The sequence below is a fragment of the Ochotona princeps genome, chromosome 7 (genome assembly GCF_030435755.1).
Source record: "Ochotona princeps isolate mOchPri1 chromosome 7, mOchPri1.hap1, whole genome shotgun sequence".
Classification (NCBI taxonomy): Eukaryota; Metazoa; Chordata; class Mammalia; order Lagomorpha; family Ochotonidae; genus Ochotona; species Ochotona princeps.
The window spans coordinates 41,236,157-41,256,707 of record NC_080838.1 but is presented as its reverse complement, the minus strand read 5'-3'; the positions used below and the strand labels follow the sequence as shown (position 1 = coordinate 41,256,707).

At 49.1% G+C, this 20,551-nt stretch overlaps 1 protein-coding gene across 8 annotated transcripts in view; it reads right to left on the bottom strand.

Annotated features, from left to right (window-relative positions):
- LEF1 (lymphoid enhancer binding factor 1) overlaps positions 1–2,136 on the bottom strand; it is a 124,667-nt gene extending 122,531 nt beyond the window's left edge. For 5 of the 8 annotated variants that reach the window (XR_009245840.1, XM_058666963.1, XM_036495119.2 and 2 more), the window contains exon 1: positions 1,384–2,136. Coding sequence is in view for 7 of the 8 variants with exons in the window: in XM_058666963.1 (XP_058522946.1) it covers positions 1,384–1,596 (213 nt within the window). In the remaining variant the exon portion in view is untranslated. Of the gene's footprint in view, positions 1–182; positions 870–1,383 lie in introns of those variants that run through there. The other 3 variants (XM_012929553.2, XM_036495121.2, XM_058666964.1) reach the window with 2 other exon arrangements.
- Between the last annotated feature and the right edge of the window lie 18,415 nt (positions 2,137–20,551).

Here is a 20,551-nt window from a genome sequence, read left to right as displayed (position 1 = left end):
CAGACAGCCTTGGTCTTGCCCTGCTGTTTGTGAAGCCCCCCTCCCCGCCCGCTCCCGCCCTTAACACACCTAGTCACAAAGCTTTTACATGAGGGCCCCCTAGTACCTCTTCAACTGGAGCAAGGTTAAGAATACCCTTAAATTCTCAGAACCCAAGCCAGACTTTCAAAACGGGTACTCACCCCTGCCATTTGGGATAAAGAAGGGAACTCGGAGGTGCCCTTAAGCGGGTTGTTTAAACCCCAAATTGTCCCCGCCCCCAAAGCCACAGGCGTTCTTCTTGGGGGGTTGAAGGATGCCATTTAAGGCAAAAGGCATACCCCTCCAAGTTTCTTTGGGGGTGAAAAAAAAGCGCTGGTGAAATCATGTGGGTGTGAGGACTTTTCTACCGGATTTCCTCTGGAGGGTTTCCCAACTACTGAACCGGAGAGGCAGGCCAAGTGGGGGCCGCGAGGGTCCACCTGCCCACAGCCACGGCCCTGGAGGCCAGTCCGCGCCGTCACCCACGTGTCTCTATTTACCCTACTCAGGTTACCAGCGCGCGCTCGCCGCGGGCCTGCACATCTGATAAGGGTTTCTCCCGCCCAGACGGGGGCCGGCTTCCGCCGCTTCCCCACTCAGCCCTATCGCCTTTCTCCTCACAGATTTGGGGCTGATCCTGGCCCAAATTAACCCCCAAATCAAGGTGCCCTCATCACCCTCCCCGCCCCTCTTTAGGAAGCTAGGGTTGTTCAGAAAACCACTGTTGGAGGCGGCAGGGCAGAAGTGAGATGCGTTCCCGGGGCGGCTCAGCCCAGTGCGCCCACAGCTCGCCGCAGCCGCAGGCACCAAGTCCCTTGCCGCCCACGCAGCCCGAGCGCTCGCCCCTCCCGCCGGCCCCTCGGCCCCGCGCGGGCCCAGCTCCCAGGCGGTTGGGGCGGCCCCGCCTGTCGGGCCCGGCCCACGCCTGCCTCCCCTTCCTCCCACCGTGGCTCTGCACAGCTAAGTCTTTAGTGGTTTAACGCACTTTTTGCAGAGGCACCCACCAAGACAGCGAGCAAGTGCACGTAGTCTTCCGGAAAAACTCACTGTGTTGAGACGTCCTCGCCCCTGAGCCTCGCGCCCCTTGACTCCAGCGCCAAGGCCGGACGCAAATCGTGAGGGGCGAAGGGTGGCTTTTCCTATCGCAGACCAACCATTTAGCCACCGAATCCCTAACGGAGCCACTCGGGATGAGTGAACCTCCCACCCTACACACCTACGGGGAATGGTGTTGGGGCGGGAGGAGGGGGAGGCCAACCCCCCGCCCTAATCCACGGACTTGCCTGCGCCTGGGACCCTTTCCTCACATTAATGCTCTCCCGGGGCCGCCACACTCCCGGGCTGGGCGCACAACCCGCTCACCTCGTGTCCGTTGTTGGCCGGGATGATTTCAGATTCATTAACCAAAGACGACTTGATGTCGGCTAAATCGCCTTCCTCTTCGGGATGACTGATCTCGGCGAAGATCTTTTCCTTCTGGGGATCGCCCTCGTCCTTGAAGGGGATCATCTCGTCCGTGGCGCAGAGTTCCGGATCCCCCCCGCCGCCGCCGCCTCCCCCGGAGAGCTGGGGCATCCCGACGGCTCAGTAATCTCCGCTCCGCTGTGGGAGCACCGGCGGCGACAGCCGGAGAGGGAGGTCCGCGCAGGGCGCGGGGAGGGGAAGGAGAATTGGGAGAAGGTGCGTTAAGTGAGAACCGCTGGCGGAAGCGAGGCGGGCGAAGGCGAGGCAGTCGGCCGGCAGCCGGAGCAGCTGCGGTCGCCGCCTGCGCTTTCCCGCTCCGCCGAGACCAATCCGGACGCCTGCCCTCACGGCCGAAGGGCACGGGACGGCTAGGGCCAACGCAGCTGGCGCCTCCGGGGCGTCTGTGCGGCGCCGCGCGCTAGGCTAGCCTGCCCCGGCCCCGACAGCCGCCCCACGCCCCCCGCGCAGCCGGGGTCTGTGGGCTCAGGACGCTGATTCTGGAGGGAGCACGACTCCCCAAAGTGCAGTGGAAGGTCTGGCGCGCGCGTCTAAGCGCAAACCTCTCCACCGTAGCTTCCTCGGATGCCGGTTTAGCAGTCTGGTTTCCGAGAAAAAAAAAAAAAAAAAAGAGCTGGGCAAAAGGTCTCCGTTTGCCCCAGTGGGCAAGGTGCGAGGAGAAGTCAGAGAAGATAATGAGAAGCTCGCTTCCTGAAGGGTTAAAACAAACAGAAAGAGCCACCCGGGCTAGTGATGTCCGTTTTTAGAGCGTCTTATTTCCTTCCCTTTCGCTTCGGTTTTCCTTCTGGAGGAGCATTTAATCTGGAGGAGGAGGAGGTTGTGGGGGTTGAGGAGGAGGGGAAAAGAAAGAGAAGTTGTTTGCCAAGAATAAAGTTTGTGCCGGGGAGCGCTGGGAATCGGCAGCGCAGGGCACCGCGGGATCTCAAGCCGCAGCAGCCGAGGCCTCAGGTCCAAAAGCTTCTGCCCGGTGCTCGAGCCGATACGCACTGGCAGACCGACCCCTCTTTGTTCCCGTCTCGAGTTCCTCGGCCCGGCTCGCTCGCTGCTCTCCACGCCTCCGCCGGCCGGCTCTATCCAAGCCGGGAGAGCGGCGTCCCTCGGGTTCGCCCTGCCGAAGGGAGGGGACTCTCGGAGCTTGGCCGCGTGCGAGGCTCCGGGCGCGTCCAGCCTCTTCGGCCGCAAAACGCGCAGCCCGGGTCGGTCCTCCGCGCCCAGCCCCGCAGGTGAGCGGCTGCGCCTCCCCACCGCTTCTCCTCCTCCCGCGCCTCCGCGGCGCTGAAAAGCTACCCACTTGCGTCGCTTCTCCTCCCCCGCCCCTCCCCCGCCTCCAGCTCTCCTTGGCTGCCGGCTGGAGCAGGGGGCGGGGGGGGGAGTCGGAGAAGGAGTGGTGATTGAGGACTTTTTTTTCCTCCTTTTCTTTCCCGGGAGCCAGTAGGGGGTGGGTGTGTGTGTGTGTGTGTCCCCGCGAGCACGCGCGCGCCTGGAGGAAAGGATCAGGCTACTTGGCGAAGGAAGGAAGGAAGGACCCTGCGCCGTTTGAAACCCACGGAGAGGCACGTTCTGCCCGCGTGAAATTGACTAGAAACTCTGTAGTAATAGCTTAACTCCACCATCTAAGTATTTCTCTTTGCCCCTAGTCACTCACCCTCTCCTCTCCTCCTGCCAGTCTCTTCCCCCACCTCCTTTTGGCCTCCCACCCTCTCTCTCTAGCTCAGGCAGGGGGAGGAAGATGAAAGAGAAAGCCGCCGCCGCTGTGATCCTCACCGCGGTGATAGATGCTCCGACGGGATGAGGCGGGAATCGGGGACTGAGAAGGGGGAAATATAATAGAGGTTGCTCGGCTAGTAAGAGAAAAAAGGCAAGAAGGACACGGAAAAGAGTTGTGGCATCCCTAAGTGTCTGTCTGTCTGTCTCTCTCTCTCTCTGTCTCTCTCTCTCTCTCACACACACACACACACACACACACACAAGGCACAAGGGAACACAGGCTAGCAGGAAAAAAAAGGCTTGCCGAGAAAAATAGGACGAGGAAGAAGTAACTGAAGACGATCTCACTTATCGCTTTATAAACAGTATTTCTTTCATTGTGTCCTCATCACTGGATATATGGAGAGAGTTAACGCGAGGTCTCCCCTGTGTAGGAGAACCTCTTGGAGAATGAAAAGACAACCCCAGGAACGGGGCAAAAGGACCCAAAAGAGAGAAGCCAGTCTAAGGAGGGAGGACAGGGCAGTCCCTCGCACCTTGGACCATGCGCTGAAGATGCAAACCCTGAATCTAAACCCCCAAATTCCGATGTCTTCGCCATCCCTTTGATGAGTCTTACACAAGGACAGAACTTTTGAGTAGATGCTTTCTGAACGTTACAATATAAGCAACACTAAAGTTGGAAACGTAGTTTGTATCTTGGTAGTCAAATGTCCTCAGTTTAAAATCCAGGCGAAATTATTATTCCTCAATACATCAGTCATGTATAAAACCTCGGAGTAGCAAATAGGAGGCAGGAAAAAAAATGTTATCTTTTCCCTTGGATTGAAAACATGGAAACACTACAGAATCATTCTGTAGCTGTATTTTATTTTATTGGTAATGCTCAGCTAAAGGAGGATGCTTTTTCCTGCGGGTCAAACTGCAGGCTGCTGGACCTTGTAAATGAGCACTTAAAACTTCACCTGTCGATAACTACTGCTTTGGGGGATGGGGTTAAGTAGGGAGTAATTTTAAAAACCATCATTTTAAAGGGCTCAGTTAGTGCCATTGAACGTGGTCAGTAGTCACATGTAAATTCTTTCCGGGAGATTCTGGTAAAATTAAGGGGGTGGTAAAGGGAGCCTGGAAAGTAAAACATTAAATCCACTTTAGATACCTGACAGTGCTCTCTGCGTCACAGAAGAAAATGATATTCTGCTACAGTGTGTAGGGCAGTGATAAAAAAAAAAGTTGGAAAGAAACCCATTCCCCCCCCTACTCTGGATGGTGCTGGCATGCAATCTCTGCTGAGTTGAAGCAGCAGTGCGGGCATGTGTTCGAGATGGGAATGTGTAGTTGTGTCAATTGCCTCGCGTTAAAATAGGCATGATTAAGCAAAAAAGTCCTGCCCTGAACGCGTCAATTTCACCAGTACAACAGGAAGATGCAGTCCCTCCCAACCCCCAACCGCTAGATTCCACGTTCCTTTTCATCAGTCTCCGGAGAGGAGATGGGGGCAGTAAGAATGGCCACGGGGTATCTTCTGGAAGCCAAGGAGAGATTAAATGACTGCTCCTACACCCCACCCCCACCCCCGTGTAAGTGTTGCGACTAATTCGAATCCCATTTTCTACTTCTTGTTAATTATCTGGACTCTCTCAGTCACGTGGAGCTCAGCTCCAGGTGTCCTGGAGATTAGGAGAAAGAGATGATGAGAATTTGGGGAACAATAGTGGAAACTATTCCCTCTTAGGGCCAAGGGCAGGTGGCATCATTCAGTGTTTGGCTGTAAGCCTCTCGTTTGCAAACATTATTTCTAACGAAATCAGCCAGTGCTTTGCTATGTTTTCCTGGTGGTCCGTCCGCTCGGCGGTGTGCGTGACTTCGGCTCATCTTCCGATGGGCAGAAAAAGCTTTAGTAACAACCACGCGCCCACATTTTTGGAAAGCTTTGTTGAGGATGCTTCAAGTCTGTCTCTGTGGAGGTGGAGGAAAAAAAAAAAAAGCTAAGGGACCCTGAGGGGCGAAGGAACTCCGGAAACAGGTTCCTGCTTCCCAACAGGTTTGGTGTAGTTCCCGGCAAAGGAATTTCCTTCGCCGGACCATCTCTGATTCGCGCGGAGTCTTACAAACATCGGCTCTGGGGGTGCGGCGAGTGGAAGCCTGGGTCCGGGATGTCGCGGTGCGGCGCGGGAGGAGCGCGGCCGCCCGCAGTCCTTTCCTTCGGATGCAGAGGCAGGTTGTTCGTGTGAACTCGAGCAAGTGACAGGAGGCTGGCGGTTGGAGGTTCGCTCCTGCAGGATGTGGGTTTCAGGGGGCGTTTTGATGTGATTGAATTCCGACCGTGAAACAATTGCTAGGGGCTGGCCGGATTGCTGTTGGTTTTCCCCCTCCCGGTGGCTTTGGTTGGTTTGGGTTTCGTTTGGGAGCGAACTTGCTTTATATCAACACTTCCTTCTGCACCTCGCTGGGCGAGGGGGCGAGGCGCCCACCCCGCCGGCCGGACGGAGGCGCGGGGGCAGCGGAGACGGGCCTGGCTGCCCCAGGGGTCGGGGCAAGGAGCACGACCCACAGCCACCTCGGGGCGAGAACCCCTCCTTCCTCCTTCTCCCCTCCCTGGGTGTCCGCTGCCAACCCCAGTGGGCAGCACACAGTCCAGCAAGTCCTTAATTACAGAGACCGAAGGCAAGCACGGTGCCTCTTGCAGCCCACCCCGACCCCTTGGTTCTAACCCCCACCCGCGCCCAGGCTCCTGGTCGGCCCCTTTGCCTGGACTATCTTCCAGCTACCACTTTGGTGGGATCCCAAAAGCAGGGGACGGCATGGCGGGGGTGAGGGGTTGGCGGAAGCTACAGAAGAGGATGCCGCGGAGAAGCGAGGGAGAAGGACGTGAAAACGAATAACGCAATGGCAGGGGCGGAACTGCGACCCCCTTACTACCACCCGGCACCTCACGAGCCGACACGAGCTGTGGGCAGCTCCAGTCAGGCAGACTCGCAGGCAGGAAAGAAGAGGGGCGCGAGGGGAAGTGGCAGTTAGCGTCCCAGGGGCTCTCCCGCTGCTTGTTTTCTCCGAGACAAACTCAGACCCCTCATCCCTTAGGGTAACAGAACTTGTGGCACTGGGAAAACATCCTTCCCAAATCCGGCCGCCTGCGGACTTCGGGCTTCCGCGGCGCGGCCGCACGTTGGCGTCCGCAGCTGGGCGCAGCCAAGCGCGCTCCGACGAGCAGCCGCTGTCGCCTCCCGTCCCGAAGGGGGCCCCTCTAGTGCTCAGCATCAGTCACCTCACCAGGCGTGGGCCCCAGTTCTCCCACGGCCCCGCGACGGAGGTGCTGCACACCGCACCTTCTCTCCCCCAATTCTGCGGACTGCGCCACCCACCCGGCAGGCTGGCGTTGGCAGGCGTCCCTGAGAGAAAAAAGGGAAGCCGGGGGCGTGAGGGGGTCGCGAACAGGGTCAGAGATTAGAGTTAGAAAGAGCCGCGTGACAGGAACCCAGGCTACCCCGCCGACGGACCGGCGCTGCGCCTGCACGAGGGACGCTGCCCACCACGGGGAGGTGGGAACCCGAGTACATTTGCACCGTAGGACCGCGGCTTAGTGGGCCGGACGTGGCATTCCTTTCCCCTCCTTCCCGAAAACTTTTCCTCAGGCACCGTAACTTGGTGAGGCGACCAGCCTCTGGGGCCGATCCGCCCCCTGCCCCCAACCCCATCAGCCGAGCCCCCGCCCCCGGAGCCGGGGACGCGCGCGCCAGCCGCGCCTTATATCCACCGAGGGCGGCGCCTGCGCAGGGCCCGGCGCGGCGGCGCGGCCTTTGAAGTCGCGGCGGCCGCCGCTTTCATCCTTTCTTTTTTCCCTCGCAGGCCTCTTTGTGTGACTAAATTTGGCAAGAATATGGATCCGAGCCAGCCTTTCCACGTGTGCTCCCAGCTCCCAGCTGAGAAGGCCAAGGGTTCTCTTCCGGGTAAGGAGACAGGGAGAAAGATCAAAGAGTTTGGGAGCTGGATCTGAAATGTGAATTGAAAATAAAAATCAAGCCTGGACACATTCCAGTTTCTAAAGCAAAACCAACCCTCGGCAGAGGCCGTCTCGCCGTGGCTGGCTCGCTTGCTCACTCTGTGTCTCTCCCTTTCCCGAATTCATTCTTGAGCACGTGGAGGGAACATAAAGAGAACATAGGGAAGCACTTAGTTTCTCCAGCTTTTGTCTTGCAGTAATGTTATTAGAGGAAAATATCTTGTTCATTATTACCGTTATGTGAAGCTGAATTTCTTTAGCCGTAAATATTGTCTTACTTTAGAATGCCTCTCGTTTTCTTACACGGCCACGTTGGGGAAGCCCGAAACAACACGTGTTTCTGGAGCAGCCTGCAGTGCCCGAGGAGTTGTGGGGGACAGAATTCAGTTTTGGGAAGCCAGTGTCATGTGGTCATCTTGACCAGAGCGGTTCTTGTCAGCCTTGGTCTCCCAGCCTTGAAGCTAACTGGTTGATAGGCTACTGTGGTGTTTTCTTAACAACCAGTCAGAAAGGTTTCTGTGTTTATGGTTTAAAAACTGTAGCATCCTTTTAAATTTTTTTTTAACTTTATATATTTGGAAGGCAAGTATAGATCATCTCCTGTTTCTGGTTCTTTCCCCACATGCCTGCAACAGCCAGGGCTAGGTTAGATCAGGCAGTAACTGAAGGTAGGTCTCCCACCTCGGTGACTGATTTCCAAATAGTTGAGCCATCACTTGCTGCTTTCCAAGGTGTTCCTTAGCAGGAAACTAGAGTGGAGAGCCAGCCCAGCTGGGAACCCAGGCATTTTCTGACAGGGTGGCATGTGGAGTCCCAAGCTATGCAAGCATCTGCCCCCTGAGATCTCCCTTCTTGAGCATACTTTTTGAGCTTACGGCTCCTGTTCTCCATTTACCTAATATGGGCAAATGGTGAGCTGTGTTCCTTCCTCTCCCGCCTCACATGCCATTGATAACCTCAGTCAAATCCTTCAATGTCTCCGAGACTCAGTTTTCTCTCAGGAAAATGGGAGTGATAATCACCTCTTCAGTGAGATAATGCACCTGAAGGTATGTAGAAATTTCCAGAAAGTATTAGGGCATGGGGATAATGGTGACCCTTTTGGAGAACCTGTTTGTTGGCAAAACCAAATACTTATACAGCTCTAGGAATCCTTACTGAGGAAGCAAACAGGGTGGGGATAGGCGGGAGGGTGTGGGGGGCTCACTGTCACTGCTGTGACCTGCTCCCATCCCCAAAGTTGTGTTCCAAAGGCCGCTGCAGTCCTGGTAGCCTGTGTTCCCTATATAGTGTGATGGGAGACAGTGTGCCTCAGTTCTGCCCTGTATGAAGACCTCTCAGTGAATTCATGAATGAAGAGGAAAAATGATACTGAAAAAGAGCATGGTTTTGCAAGGCATTTACCCCAGGTCAGATGCCCGATAACAGGCCTTGTGATGTGATGGCCTGAAGAAGGGGGCTATGTGTATATGGGTAAAAATCTGCTACATAGCAGTAAGAATTCAGGGATGCTGGGAGGCAGCTAGAAAGGGAAACAAAAGGTTGTTTGTTTCGGGGGTGGGGTAGGGTGGGGTGTGCAAATCCCAGCAAGATCCATTTTTTTTTAGGTTTATTTTTATTGGAAAATCACATATACAGAGAGGAAGAGACACAGAGAGGAAGAGTTTCTGTCCGCCGATTCACTCCCCAAGTGGCTGCAATGGCCAGATATAAGCTGATCCCAAGCCAGGAACCAGGAGCTTCTTCTAGGTCTCCCTGGCGGGTGCAGAGTCCCAACACTTTGGACTATCCTCGACTGACTGCTTTCCCAGGCAACAAGCAGGGAGCTGGATGGGCGGTGGAACAGTGGGACACGAACTGGCAGCCATATGGGATCCTGGCGTGTGCAATGCAAGGACTTTAGCCACTAGGTTGTTGTGCCGGGCCCAAGATCTATTTTTTAAGGATGGAATGTGATTGCACTGTTCTGGGCAGAGATACGTTAAGTGTATGATGCAGTAAGGATTATGGCTATGGCTCAGTGTGAAGTGGTAGGAGCATCACGTTTATAGTAGTTGGACCATTTAGTCAAGTATTCTTTGTGTGACAGCTTTTCTAACCTGAGGTAACCCAGGTAACCCCCACTGGTGGATTCATTCCCTGGATGCAGCTTCCTGATAGGAACTTCTCAGTGCCACCTGCATAATGAGTGATGAGAGCAGGGGTTGCATTCTGTTCTTGCTGTCTCCTGCCATAGCCCATGATGGCCATGGTATTAAATCCGTTTGAGATGCTCCATGGCTTTGAACTGCCTCCTGTGACTAGATACAACCAGCCTTTGCCAGTCATTTTGGAGGAGGGGACTCTATAGCCATTTTTGTTGGAACTAAGACACACCTTCTATTTTTAACATATCTTTCCTCAAATGGCTCAGAAGTGGCTGCTGTGGGTGCTGATCAAGTTCACTGGTCAATGTCAATCGCTGCTTTCACTTTTGGATAAGAGATGCAGACTTTCTGAGATTGACTCTAGACCTGAATGTAGACTAATGCAGTAAGAACTGTCTTCTTTCTGAAGGACCCTGATGTGCCTCTGAAATCACTGGGAAATCTGGGGCTGCTACTAAAGAAAATAAACTCTGAAGGGGGAGGCATGGCTAAGGGATTTACTGATTTTTCTCAGTGGGTTTGGTAACAGAGGTGTTTCTCAAATCGCCGTAGATGCATTTCTTAAAATGGATGACTATGATTGTACTCTCAGGCTTGCTGGGCTCTGTCAGCATCGGGCAAGCACCTAATCCTTGGTTTGAGGCTACAAGCCAAAGCCACAACCTTCTTGCCTAAAGGCAACAGCAGTACCAACTGAGCCATATGGAGATTAATGCAGAACAAGGTCATTAGTCTCATTGTTTATCCAGTTACTTGCAGCACAGATTTGTGTAAATTTCAGCTGCAGTGGGTGCAGCCTGCCTTTGAAGTGTGTAATCTGTACATTTTAGTGCTCCAGGAAAGTGCCTGACTGACAGGATCTACGGCCAATGCCCGGAAAGCACATTGACACAGGCAGAGTGAGGCATGGAGTTCAACAATTTTCAGTGAGTTCCATCAAAGTAAATAAACCAACCTGGAGGGTTAGGATTGAGACTCCTTTTTCTCACAGCATGGCGACCAGGGGACCTTGGGATTGATTTGTATTCATTTTCAGCTGAAACTGGGTAGCTGCTTTTAAGTCTTCCTTTACTTCTCTGAGGAGGATCCTGGCCTACACAGCATTTGACCCTGAGGAGTTTTTTTTTTTTCCTTTCTTCTTAAAGCACCTGCGTCCATAAAAATGGGCTCACGCAGTGAGCCTGTGTTTACTAGTATGTGCATTTATGCCAAGTACAGCCAGTGTGTCGTTCTTCACTCTGTCTTGCGTGCACAGCTATGCCTGTACAGTTATGCTTAAGAATGAATAGTTATGGGAGTGAATTCAGAAGGCAGAGAGAGCTAATGCAAATAGTTTAGGCTACAAATTATCATCTGGCTCAGCTAAGCATTTTTCTTTGGCAATAAATAAAGCTAATTTGCCTTATCTGAATTGGATGTAAAGATCCTGCAGTCCCACCCTGCCAGTTGCAGATGTCCACTTCCCTTCGGTAAAATTGGCAGAAAGTGAAGGGATACAGATAAATCACTCTGCTATGAAGATGGATGGTAATTTTTGACTGCCAGTTCAGATAACTGAAAAATGTCCAGAAATATTTTAAGGCTGTAATTGTTCAAATGGTTGATCTTTACATTTCAGATTCTTTGCATAGTTTTTAGTGTCTTGCATTTATTGGCCTTGTCTTGAACTCCTACAGTAGCCTCTTCTCTTTCTTCTTTCTTTCTCTTTCTTTCTTTCTTCCCTTCTTTCTTATTCATTTACTTGTTTGAAAGGCAAAATGGAGGTTGGGGACAGCAGTGGTGGGGAGAGACTGAGAGAGAGAGCAAGTTTTCAAACACTGCCTTGCTCCTCATATGGTTGCAACAGCCAACACTGAACTCCATCCGAACCTCCCATGTGGGTGGCAGAAGACTGAGCACTTGGGCCACTACCATCCACTGTTTTCCCAGGCACATTTGCAGGGAGCTGGCACCCATATGTGATGCTGGCTTTGCAGACCATGGCTTAACCCTTTCTGCCACAATACTGGCGCCTTCACTAGGGTTTTTGCTTAGATGACAACTCATTTTCAGACCTTGTTACCTAAAACAAATATGTCCCCTCCCCCCATAAACACTCTATCCTTGAAATCAACTGGAGGTTCTTTGACTACCCCACAATGGAAATTGAAGAGAGGCCAACATTCAACCCAAACAAGGTCTCTTTGAGGGCTTATACTCAAGTACAAGGGATACAGCCCAGCAGGAGCAGGTTCCTCTGACTGGCTCAGCTGCCTGGGAGTCAGGGGAATTGGCATCAGGTAGGGAAGAAGAAGGTGACGCCTACTCAGCTCAAGCCACTCTAATCACACCAAGCCATAGGCTCTGTGTAGGTGCCATTTCTCCTGGATACAACATTATCAGTAGTGTGGCTTACTGCCACGATCCTGGGAAGATCACCTGTTGGTTGCATCTGGCTCCTCAGGACAGGCCATTAGGGCGTAAGCGATCCTTTCTTCTGATTTGGAGCTGGGTGGAATGACTCTTGGTAGGAGAAGGAAAGAGGAGGAGCTTGACATTTTTGAGTCACGTTTGTGTCCTGGCTCACCCCCAACTTACTCCAATTCTGGTCATTCTCCATTTTTTTTTTTTCTGGCTTCGTCTTTGTGATTGTTAATTCCTGTGATTTTTTTTTAGTACTTACTTGGACAGTCAAAGTTACAAAGAGAAGCAGAGAGAAAGAGAGAGAGAGATTGTCCATTTGCTGATTCACTGCACACATGGCTGCTATGGCCAGAGCTGGGCCATTCCAAAGCTAGGAGGCAGGTGTCTTTTCCACATCTCCCACCTGGTACAGCAGCCCAGGCACTTAGTTCATCCTCTGCTGCTTTCCCAGGCCAAAAGCAGGGAGCTGACTTGGAAAGTGAAGCAGCCAGGACACAAACCCACATCCATATGGGACACTGGTGCTATATGCTGAGGGTTAGCTTGTAATGGCACCACACTGGCTCTAAAAGATTTATTTGAAAGGCAAAGTTACAAACAGAGAAGGAGAAATGCTCAAGTTGAAAGAGAGAGAAAGAGATCTTCCATTTGCCAGTTTGCTCCACAGATGGCCACAGCTAGGCTAGGCTAAAGCCATAATCCAGGAGTTTCTTCCAAGTTTCCAACATGGGTGCAGGGGTCCAAGAATGTGGGCCATCCTCTGCTGTTTTCCCAGGCCATTAGCAAGGAGCTGGATTGGAAGCGGGGCAGCCAGGACATGAACTGGCACCCATTTGGGATGCCAGTGCTGCAGGTGGTGACTGAACCCACTGTGCCACAGTGCCAGTCTCTAAATTATCTTTTAAAAATTAAAAGAGGGCAGGGCCAATCTAGTGGTGTGGTAGGCTAATCCTCTACCTGAAGACACTAGTAGCCCATATGGTGCTGGTTTATTTCACAGATGCTCCATTTCCCAGCCTAGTTCCCTGCTTATGGCCTGATGGACAGCAGAGGATGGTCCAAATCCTCAGGTCCCTGAACCTATAGGGGAGACCTAGAAGCAGCTCCTGGCTCCCAGCTTCTGATTGGCCTAGCTCTAGCCATTGCAGCTATTTGGGTAGTGAACCAACAGATGCGTGATTCTTTCTCTCTGTCTTTCCCTTGCTGTAACTCTGAATTTCAAGTAAAATAAATCTTAAAAAACAAACAACAACAACAAAAAAACGAAGGGCCAGAATTAGGCATAACAAGTTAAGCCTCTACCTGAAATATTGGCATCCCATATGCTGTATGAGTGGCAGTTCAAATACTGGTCTCTCCACTTCCAATCCAAATACTTATTGATGTGACTGGGAAAAGCAACAGCCCACGATGGTCCAGGTGCTTGTTACCTGCCACTCACAGAAGAGATGCCAATACAGTTCCAGGCTTTTGGCTTTGGCCCATTCCAGCCCCAAGCATTGTAGCCATGTAGAGAGTGAACCAACAGATGGAAGATACCTTTTTCTGTGTGTATAACTCTATCTCCCAAATCAGTCCATCAATAAATCTTTAAGGAATTAGATAAAGGATTTATTATTTTTGCTGGAAAGGCAAACAGAAAGAAATCTAGTATCTGCGGTTCACTCTGAATAACTGCAACAGCCCAGCTGGGCCAGGCTGAACCCAGGAAGCCAGAACTCCACCTAGGCTTCTTTCCTTTTTTTTTTTTTTTTTTTTTTTTTAAGATTTATTTATTTTTGAAAAGGCAGATTTACAAAGAAAAATTCTTCATTCTCTGATCCACTCCCCAGATGGCCACAGTGGCCAGAACTGAGCTGATCCGAAACCAGGAGCCAGGAGATTCCTCTGATTCTCCCACATGGGCGCAGCGTCCTAAGGCCTTGAGCAACCCTCCACTGCTTTCCCAGGCTTCAGGCAGGGAGCTGGATGGGAAGTGGAGCAGCTGGGACACGAACTGGTGCTCATATGGGGTGCCAGTGCTTGGAAGGTGAATATTTAAACATTGAGTTATTGTGCCAGACCCCACCTAGGTTTTTTATGTGAGGCGTTCTGATACAGGGTGCAGAGATTGCAGGCAATGTTGTAACTGCTGCACCAATTGTTCTCACAGTGACTCCTGATGCATAGCCATATTCTAGAAAGACATGTGGGAAGATTAAACACGTAATCTTTAAGCCCCTAGCTTCCTCATCTGTAATATTTCCCTTATAAAAATTACCAATAATTGATGTGAAATAAGTTGACTCACAGTATATATACACAGTACGTAACAGCTATAATTGTGTATATAAGTGCTGCCAATAGAAATGAAACAGATCACCTTTTTAACTCTGCCTTTCAAATACATAAATAAATCTTTAAAACATGTACTTTTTTGGGTCCCGCGGCGTGGCCTAGCGGCTAAAGTCCTCGCCTTGAAAGCCCCGGGATCCCATATGGGCGCGGGTTCTAATCCCAGCAGCTCCACTTCCCACCCAGCTCCCTGCTTGTGGCCTGGGAAAGCAGTTGAGGACGGCCCAATGCATTGGGACCCTGCACCCGCATGGGAGACCTGTAAGAGGTTCCTGGTTCCCGGCTTCGGATCGGTTTGCATCGGCCTGTTGTGGCTCACTTGGGGAGTGAATCATCGGACGGAAGATCTTCCTCTCTGTCTCTCCTTTTTCTTCTGCTTTTAAAAAAATGATACATAATGTGTGTGTGTTTGTGTGTATGTGTGAGTGTTTAAAAGCAGGGGTTACAGAGAAAGAAAGTTAAGAATTAAAAGAGGAACCATCCTCTGGTTCACTCCCAAATGGCCATGATGGTGCCTGGAACCTCTTCCAGGTCTCTCACATGGGTACCAGGAGCCCAGTTAAGTGGAGTGTTCTCTACTGCTTTTCCCAGGCATGGATCTGGGTTAGAAGTGAAGCAGGCAGGACACACACTGGCCCCCGAATGGGATGCCTCTGTCATAGGAACTGGCTTTACCCACAAGGGCAGCCCCTACTTCTACTCTCAGGTGAGTATTTTGAAGTACCTTTGTAGTCATCCCAGGAACTCCAAGATGATTGGCTCCGGGACCCTACTTGGATATCAAAATCCTCAGATGTTCAAATCCTTCATATAAAATAGCACAACATTTACATGTCCTTTCATATACTTTAAATCTTCTCAAGATTATGAATAATGCCTGGTACAGTGTAGATGCCTTGTAAGTGGTGGTTATACTGTATTGTTTTGGGAATAACGAAAAGAAAGAAAGAAAAAAGCCCATGCATGTTCAGTGCAAACACAGTTTTGTTTACCTAAATATTTTGGATTCATGGTTGTTGATTGAATCACTAGTTTCCAAATTTGTGGACATAGAGGGCCAACTGTATTAATGTTTTTAAACGTGCTGACCATCTGGAAGGATAGACTGCAGTGATTACAGAAGGTTTCTTCTTTTTTTTTAAAGATTTATTCACTTTATTACAGTCATATATACAGAGAGGAGGAGAGAGAGAGAGGAAGATCTTCCGTCCGATGTTTCACTCCCCAAGTGAGCCACAACGGGCCGGTGTGTGCCGATCCTAAGCCGGGAACCAGGAACCTCTTCTGGGTCTCCCACACGGGTGCAGGGTCCCAAAGCATTGGGCCGTCCTCGACTGCTTTCCCAGGCCACAAGCAGGGAGCTGGGTGGGAAGTGGAGCTGCTGGGATTAGAACCCGCGCCCATATGGGATCCCGGGGCTTTCAAGGCGAGGACTTTAGCCGCTAGGCCACGCCGCGGGCCCCAGAAGGTTTCTCACATCATTGGTGGCATGAGTTTTTAAAAGTTTTCTTCTTTATGTTTTTTTTTTTTAAAAATCATATGCAATAAGCTAACATATGGTAGTGAAATTTTAAATGTGATATGATAAAAAGGATTTAAAAATTACAAGAGCTGATCCTAGGAAATAGATAACAATAGCATCAACACAAGAATGAATACATCACAAGGAAGAGGATGAAGAAGCAGGGCAGTGTTGAAGCAAACGTGATTTCAGAACCAGTTGGCAGTTACTACAAAGGGGCTGTGGTGGGTGGTGGCTCATCACAATCATCGAGATGAGTGTTTACATTTGTTTATATTTATTTTCTTTATTGGGAAAGTAGTAGTTTTTTTGTTTGTTTGTTTGTTTTTGTTTTTGCTGGTCCATTCCCCACATGGTCACGGGAGCTGGGGCCGGGAGCCTGGAATTCCATCCAAGTATCCTACATGTGGTGGCAGGTCACCACTGCTCTGGTCATCATCTGCTGCTTTCCCAGGCACATTAATGTGGAATTAGATGGGAGTGGAACTGCTGGGATTCTAATTAGCACTTGGGTACAGGATACAGGCATTCCAGGTAGCGGGTTAACCTGCACAAAACTGGCCCCTCACATTTAAGGGAACATCTAAGCACAATGCAATACATAGGTCTTTTGCACAGTGCAAAACATAGTGCAATACACAGGGCACATAATTTTACAAGTTTTTATGAATACATCCACCTGTGGAACTATCCCTCTTGTCAAGATACAAAATAGTTTAATCATCCAGAAATTTCCCCTAGGGAAGGAACTTTTTGAAACTACATTTTTCATTTGTTGTTTGTGTTTTCCTGATGACAGCTTTTGATATATATTTTAAATCTTCCATAATTTGGTTTCGGTCTTGTGGCACAATGAATTAAGGCACTGATGACTGTAACACTGGTATCCATATGAATTTCAGTTTTTCAAGTCTACTTCCTATCCAGCTGTCTGTTGAGGCTAAACAGAAAAAATGACCCAGGTGCTTGGGCCCCTGTCACCTATATGAGAGACGTGGGTGACGTCCAACCCGTGGCTGTTCCAGCCATTTGAAGGGTAAAACAAAGTATTGAAGAGCATGTGTGTTCTCTCTCCCTCCTGTATGTGTGTGTGTCTTTGTGTGCGTGTGCGTCTGTGTCTCTCCATCCCTCTGCATTTCGAAAGAAACAGATCTTTAAAACAAATTCTCTTGACTTTATTTTCTCCATCTGAAAAACTTGCCAGATTAACGAGTGGCTTTCCAGAAAGGGTACTAGTCACGTAGTCTGTAGGAAGGACAGAAATGAAGCTCCAATGATTAGGTTGACTATCAAAAAGTGCTGATTTGAAGCACTGTCCAAATACATGTGGTGAGACACTTTGTGTTGCAGATTATTTCACAGTGTAATAGGTGAAACCATGTCCAAAGTCACTAAGACCTTGCAGTTGAAAGAAGTGTTGGTTTCTCCAGACTTGGAGGTCTTAGGGGAGGAGTCTGTGGCAACAAGTGATGAAGGAAGTGACAGGATGATTTCTGGAGGCAGCTGCACCCCACAGCCTTGGAACGTGAGGCACTCTGGTAAGTACAGAACCAGAGGAGAGCAATACGGTGGATCTGTGCATGCTCCTGGCACATGCCTTCGAGGCTTGGCATTCCTCTATCTGCCGTCTCCCCTAGTCCACTGCATACGTGCAACATAGCAACAAGACTATCTTCTGGCTGTGGCACAAAGCATTCATTGTTTAAAAAAGAAGGAAGAAAGAAAAAAGAGGAAGAAAATCATTTCCTGGATTTCTGTTATGGGAAGTGCTAAAAAAAATGGGAGTAATCTGATGTTTTTCTCCCTGATTGTGAAATAGCTAAAATTTACCCTTCTCTGTGTGTGTGTGTGTGTGTGTGTGTGTGTGTGTGTGTGTGTTTATGTGTATTTCCCTCTCATGGGAATAAACCTTGCCTTCCAGGGAGGGGAAAAATTAATCAACTTGAATATTGGCTTGTAGGTCCATGCCAAAATAATCTGGTTGATCAATGGGTGGAAATTGTCCTTGGGAAGGCTGTGGAATGGATTGCATGGTTTAGGTCAGATTTTCTCTTCGCCAAGTGTCAGAACTTCTCGGATTACTATCCTTATAGCTCCAAAGACAATGCATGCCATGAAGGAAGTAAAACAATAATGTGAAAACAACATGAAGGATTTATTCCAAGTGTGGCCTGCAAAATGAACCCTTTGCCTTTCCCCACTAGCCCTTTCTTCATGGGCCCTGAAGCTTGTGGTGTGTGAAATCACTTGATAAACTGCTTCTACTGGTGTGCAATGAGAATTTCATAGTTTGACCTCTGAAAATGAAGGGAATTAGAACTGATAGAAAGGATGACTTGGTGCCCAAAGTGGTGAATTGGTTGCCAGAAATTTACTTTTGTGTGGGGGGTTCCATAAGTTAACAATATTAGGTGAGCTGAAAATTTTAAAAAGACTCATTTCTGTGGAAAGGCCAGCTGGATAGAGAGCCATAATGTAAATTGTAATATAGAGAGTAAAAACATGGGTGTGAATTCAACAAACACTTTTATGTTTTCTTCTAAGCCAAGGTGGATGTTTATTTTTGATGCAATAATTAATGCTGTCTAATTATATTCATTATTCCAACCATAGCAGCAGCAAAAATTATTTCTTTAAATGGAAAGCATTACCATTCTAACTATTTCTATTTTGGTTACTAAACTTGGGGAAAATGTTGAAAATCAAATGGTCGTTGTCCAGTAGTTATTGTATTTCACCTACTATAAATGATTTTAAAATAAGGAAGAAAACTCTATTCTGTTTCACTTAATGCTTCAAGTAAATTACATTTTCTGCCTCTCATATTTAAATACGAGGCTGTTATCTTGGGGTTTCCAGCACTGTGGAAGAAACATTTCATGGAAGTAACTCTATTTTAGCTGTAATGTCTGTTTCTGCACATTTTAAATGGAAGAAATAGAAGAAGAGAAAGAAAGGAAAAAAGAGAAGAAGCAGCAATGCTAATTGTATTTCTAGGCTTGGGCTATATTCCTATGAAGAACAGCAAGCCCTCACTTCCAGCTAATCAGGGGATGAGTGATACCCTGTTTCTTCATAGTTTCTTCTCGTCCTCATGAGATGAAAGAAGAATTTGCAATCAAATAAAAGTGGTATTGCAGACATAACTAATTTATAATTAAAAACTCAGGCTTGTATTTAGAGCTGACCAGAAACATGACACAAGATTTAATTCAAAAGGGAAAAGGGGTGCAATTTCTCTTTTTATTTTGGAAAATTAATTTGCTTTGCTCCATGACCTGGTAATCACACTACCATCTTTCCTGTGAGCAATGATGAAGGGACTTTGTGTTCATGCATTCTGTCAACAGAGGATTAAAACAGGACTGCCATGGCCTTCAGGATGGTGATAACTCACAAGCATTGCTTGTTTTTCCATCTTTGTCTTCCAGATCATTGGTGCTGCGTGAAACAAGAGCTCAGAGAGACACATGGGCCTAGCAATTTGTGAGTAATTTAATTGCTATATGGGCTACAATGCAGAATAACTACCATATATTCCACACGTGCTTTTGTGTGTAGTTGTTATTTTGTGCATGTGAGAAGCAAAGCAGCGAATGAAAATGACTGTTAAAAAAAGCTCAGGTAAAATACTCTGCTTTTGAAGAAATTAATTAATTAATAAACTAATTAATTGTTTAAGTTGAGCAGAGCTACTTTGTTTTGCCGAGGAAAGGAACAGTTATTTGGGTTTTAAGCAGTGCTGAAGTTACAGGCACAAACAGAAAAGTGAGTGCAAGTGCCTCTTACCCCGTCTCTTGAGCACATTTGGCCTCAGCTCTCTGCCAAAAGTGCTGTGTTTGAAGGTTGGTGCTCCATCCCTCATTTGACTAGTCAACAGCATGGCAGAGTTCACAACACTGTTTTCAGCAGTTTTCTTCTCTTGCTTGCAGGAGGCATTCTAAGTCTTCCCTGGTCTCCAGGGCTGCTCCTTGGCTTCCTCAGCTTGCTCCTCATCTTCTCCCTGAACACTAGTTAGTGAAGTGCCCCATTGCTCCAGTTACTCAGGCCTTTCTCTTCCCCATGTAATTCATTCACTTGTTTACTTCAACCTGTTGCTAGATAGCAACTCTTACAGTCATTTCTTTGACTTAGACCTTTGACCCCAGTTTACAGACTTACACATCCAGCTGTCCACACATCATTCCATTTGGATGTCTAATAGGCATCTGAAACCTAACATGTCTGAAATCCAACTTCTGACCTTTCCCTGAACCTGCTTCTGCATAATCTTCTGTATCTCAAGAAATTACAGGTCTGTTTTCCCAGTTCTCAGGCCACAAACCTTGGAGGCATTTCTCTTTTTCTCATTGCCCACATCCAATCTGTCTGTTCAGATTCTTTATCTGAAAAATATAATGAGGGCCCGGCGGCGTGGCCTAGCGGCTAAAGTCCTCACCTTGAAAGCCCCGGGATCCCATATGGGTGCCGGTTCTAATCCCAGCAGCTCCACTTCCCATCCAGCTCCCTGCTTGTGGCCTGGGAAAGCAGTCTAAAACGGCCCAATGCATTGGGACCCTGCACCCGCGTGGGAGACCTGTAAGAGGTTCCAGGTTCCCGGCTTCGGATCGGCGTGCACCGGCCTGTTGTGGCTCACTTGGGGAGTGAATCATCGGACGGAAGATCTTCCTCTCTGTCTCTCCTCCTCTCTGTATATCTGACTTTGTAGTAAAAATAAATCTTAAAAAAAAAAGAAAAATATAATGAGAACCAACTACTTGCTGATCAAGGTTAAGCTGCCATTAGCTTTCATCTGCGTTTTGACAATGCCTACTAACTAGCTTCCATCTTTGTGCCTTGTCATACCTTCCTCTTGTCTATGAAGCTGCCAAGATATTCTTCAGCCTCAGTTCGTATTCTCCTCTGCTCAGAACTCTCCAGCACTTTGCCATT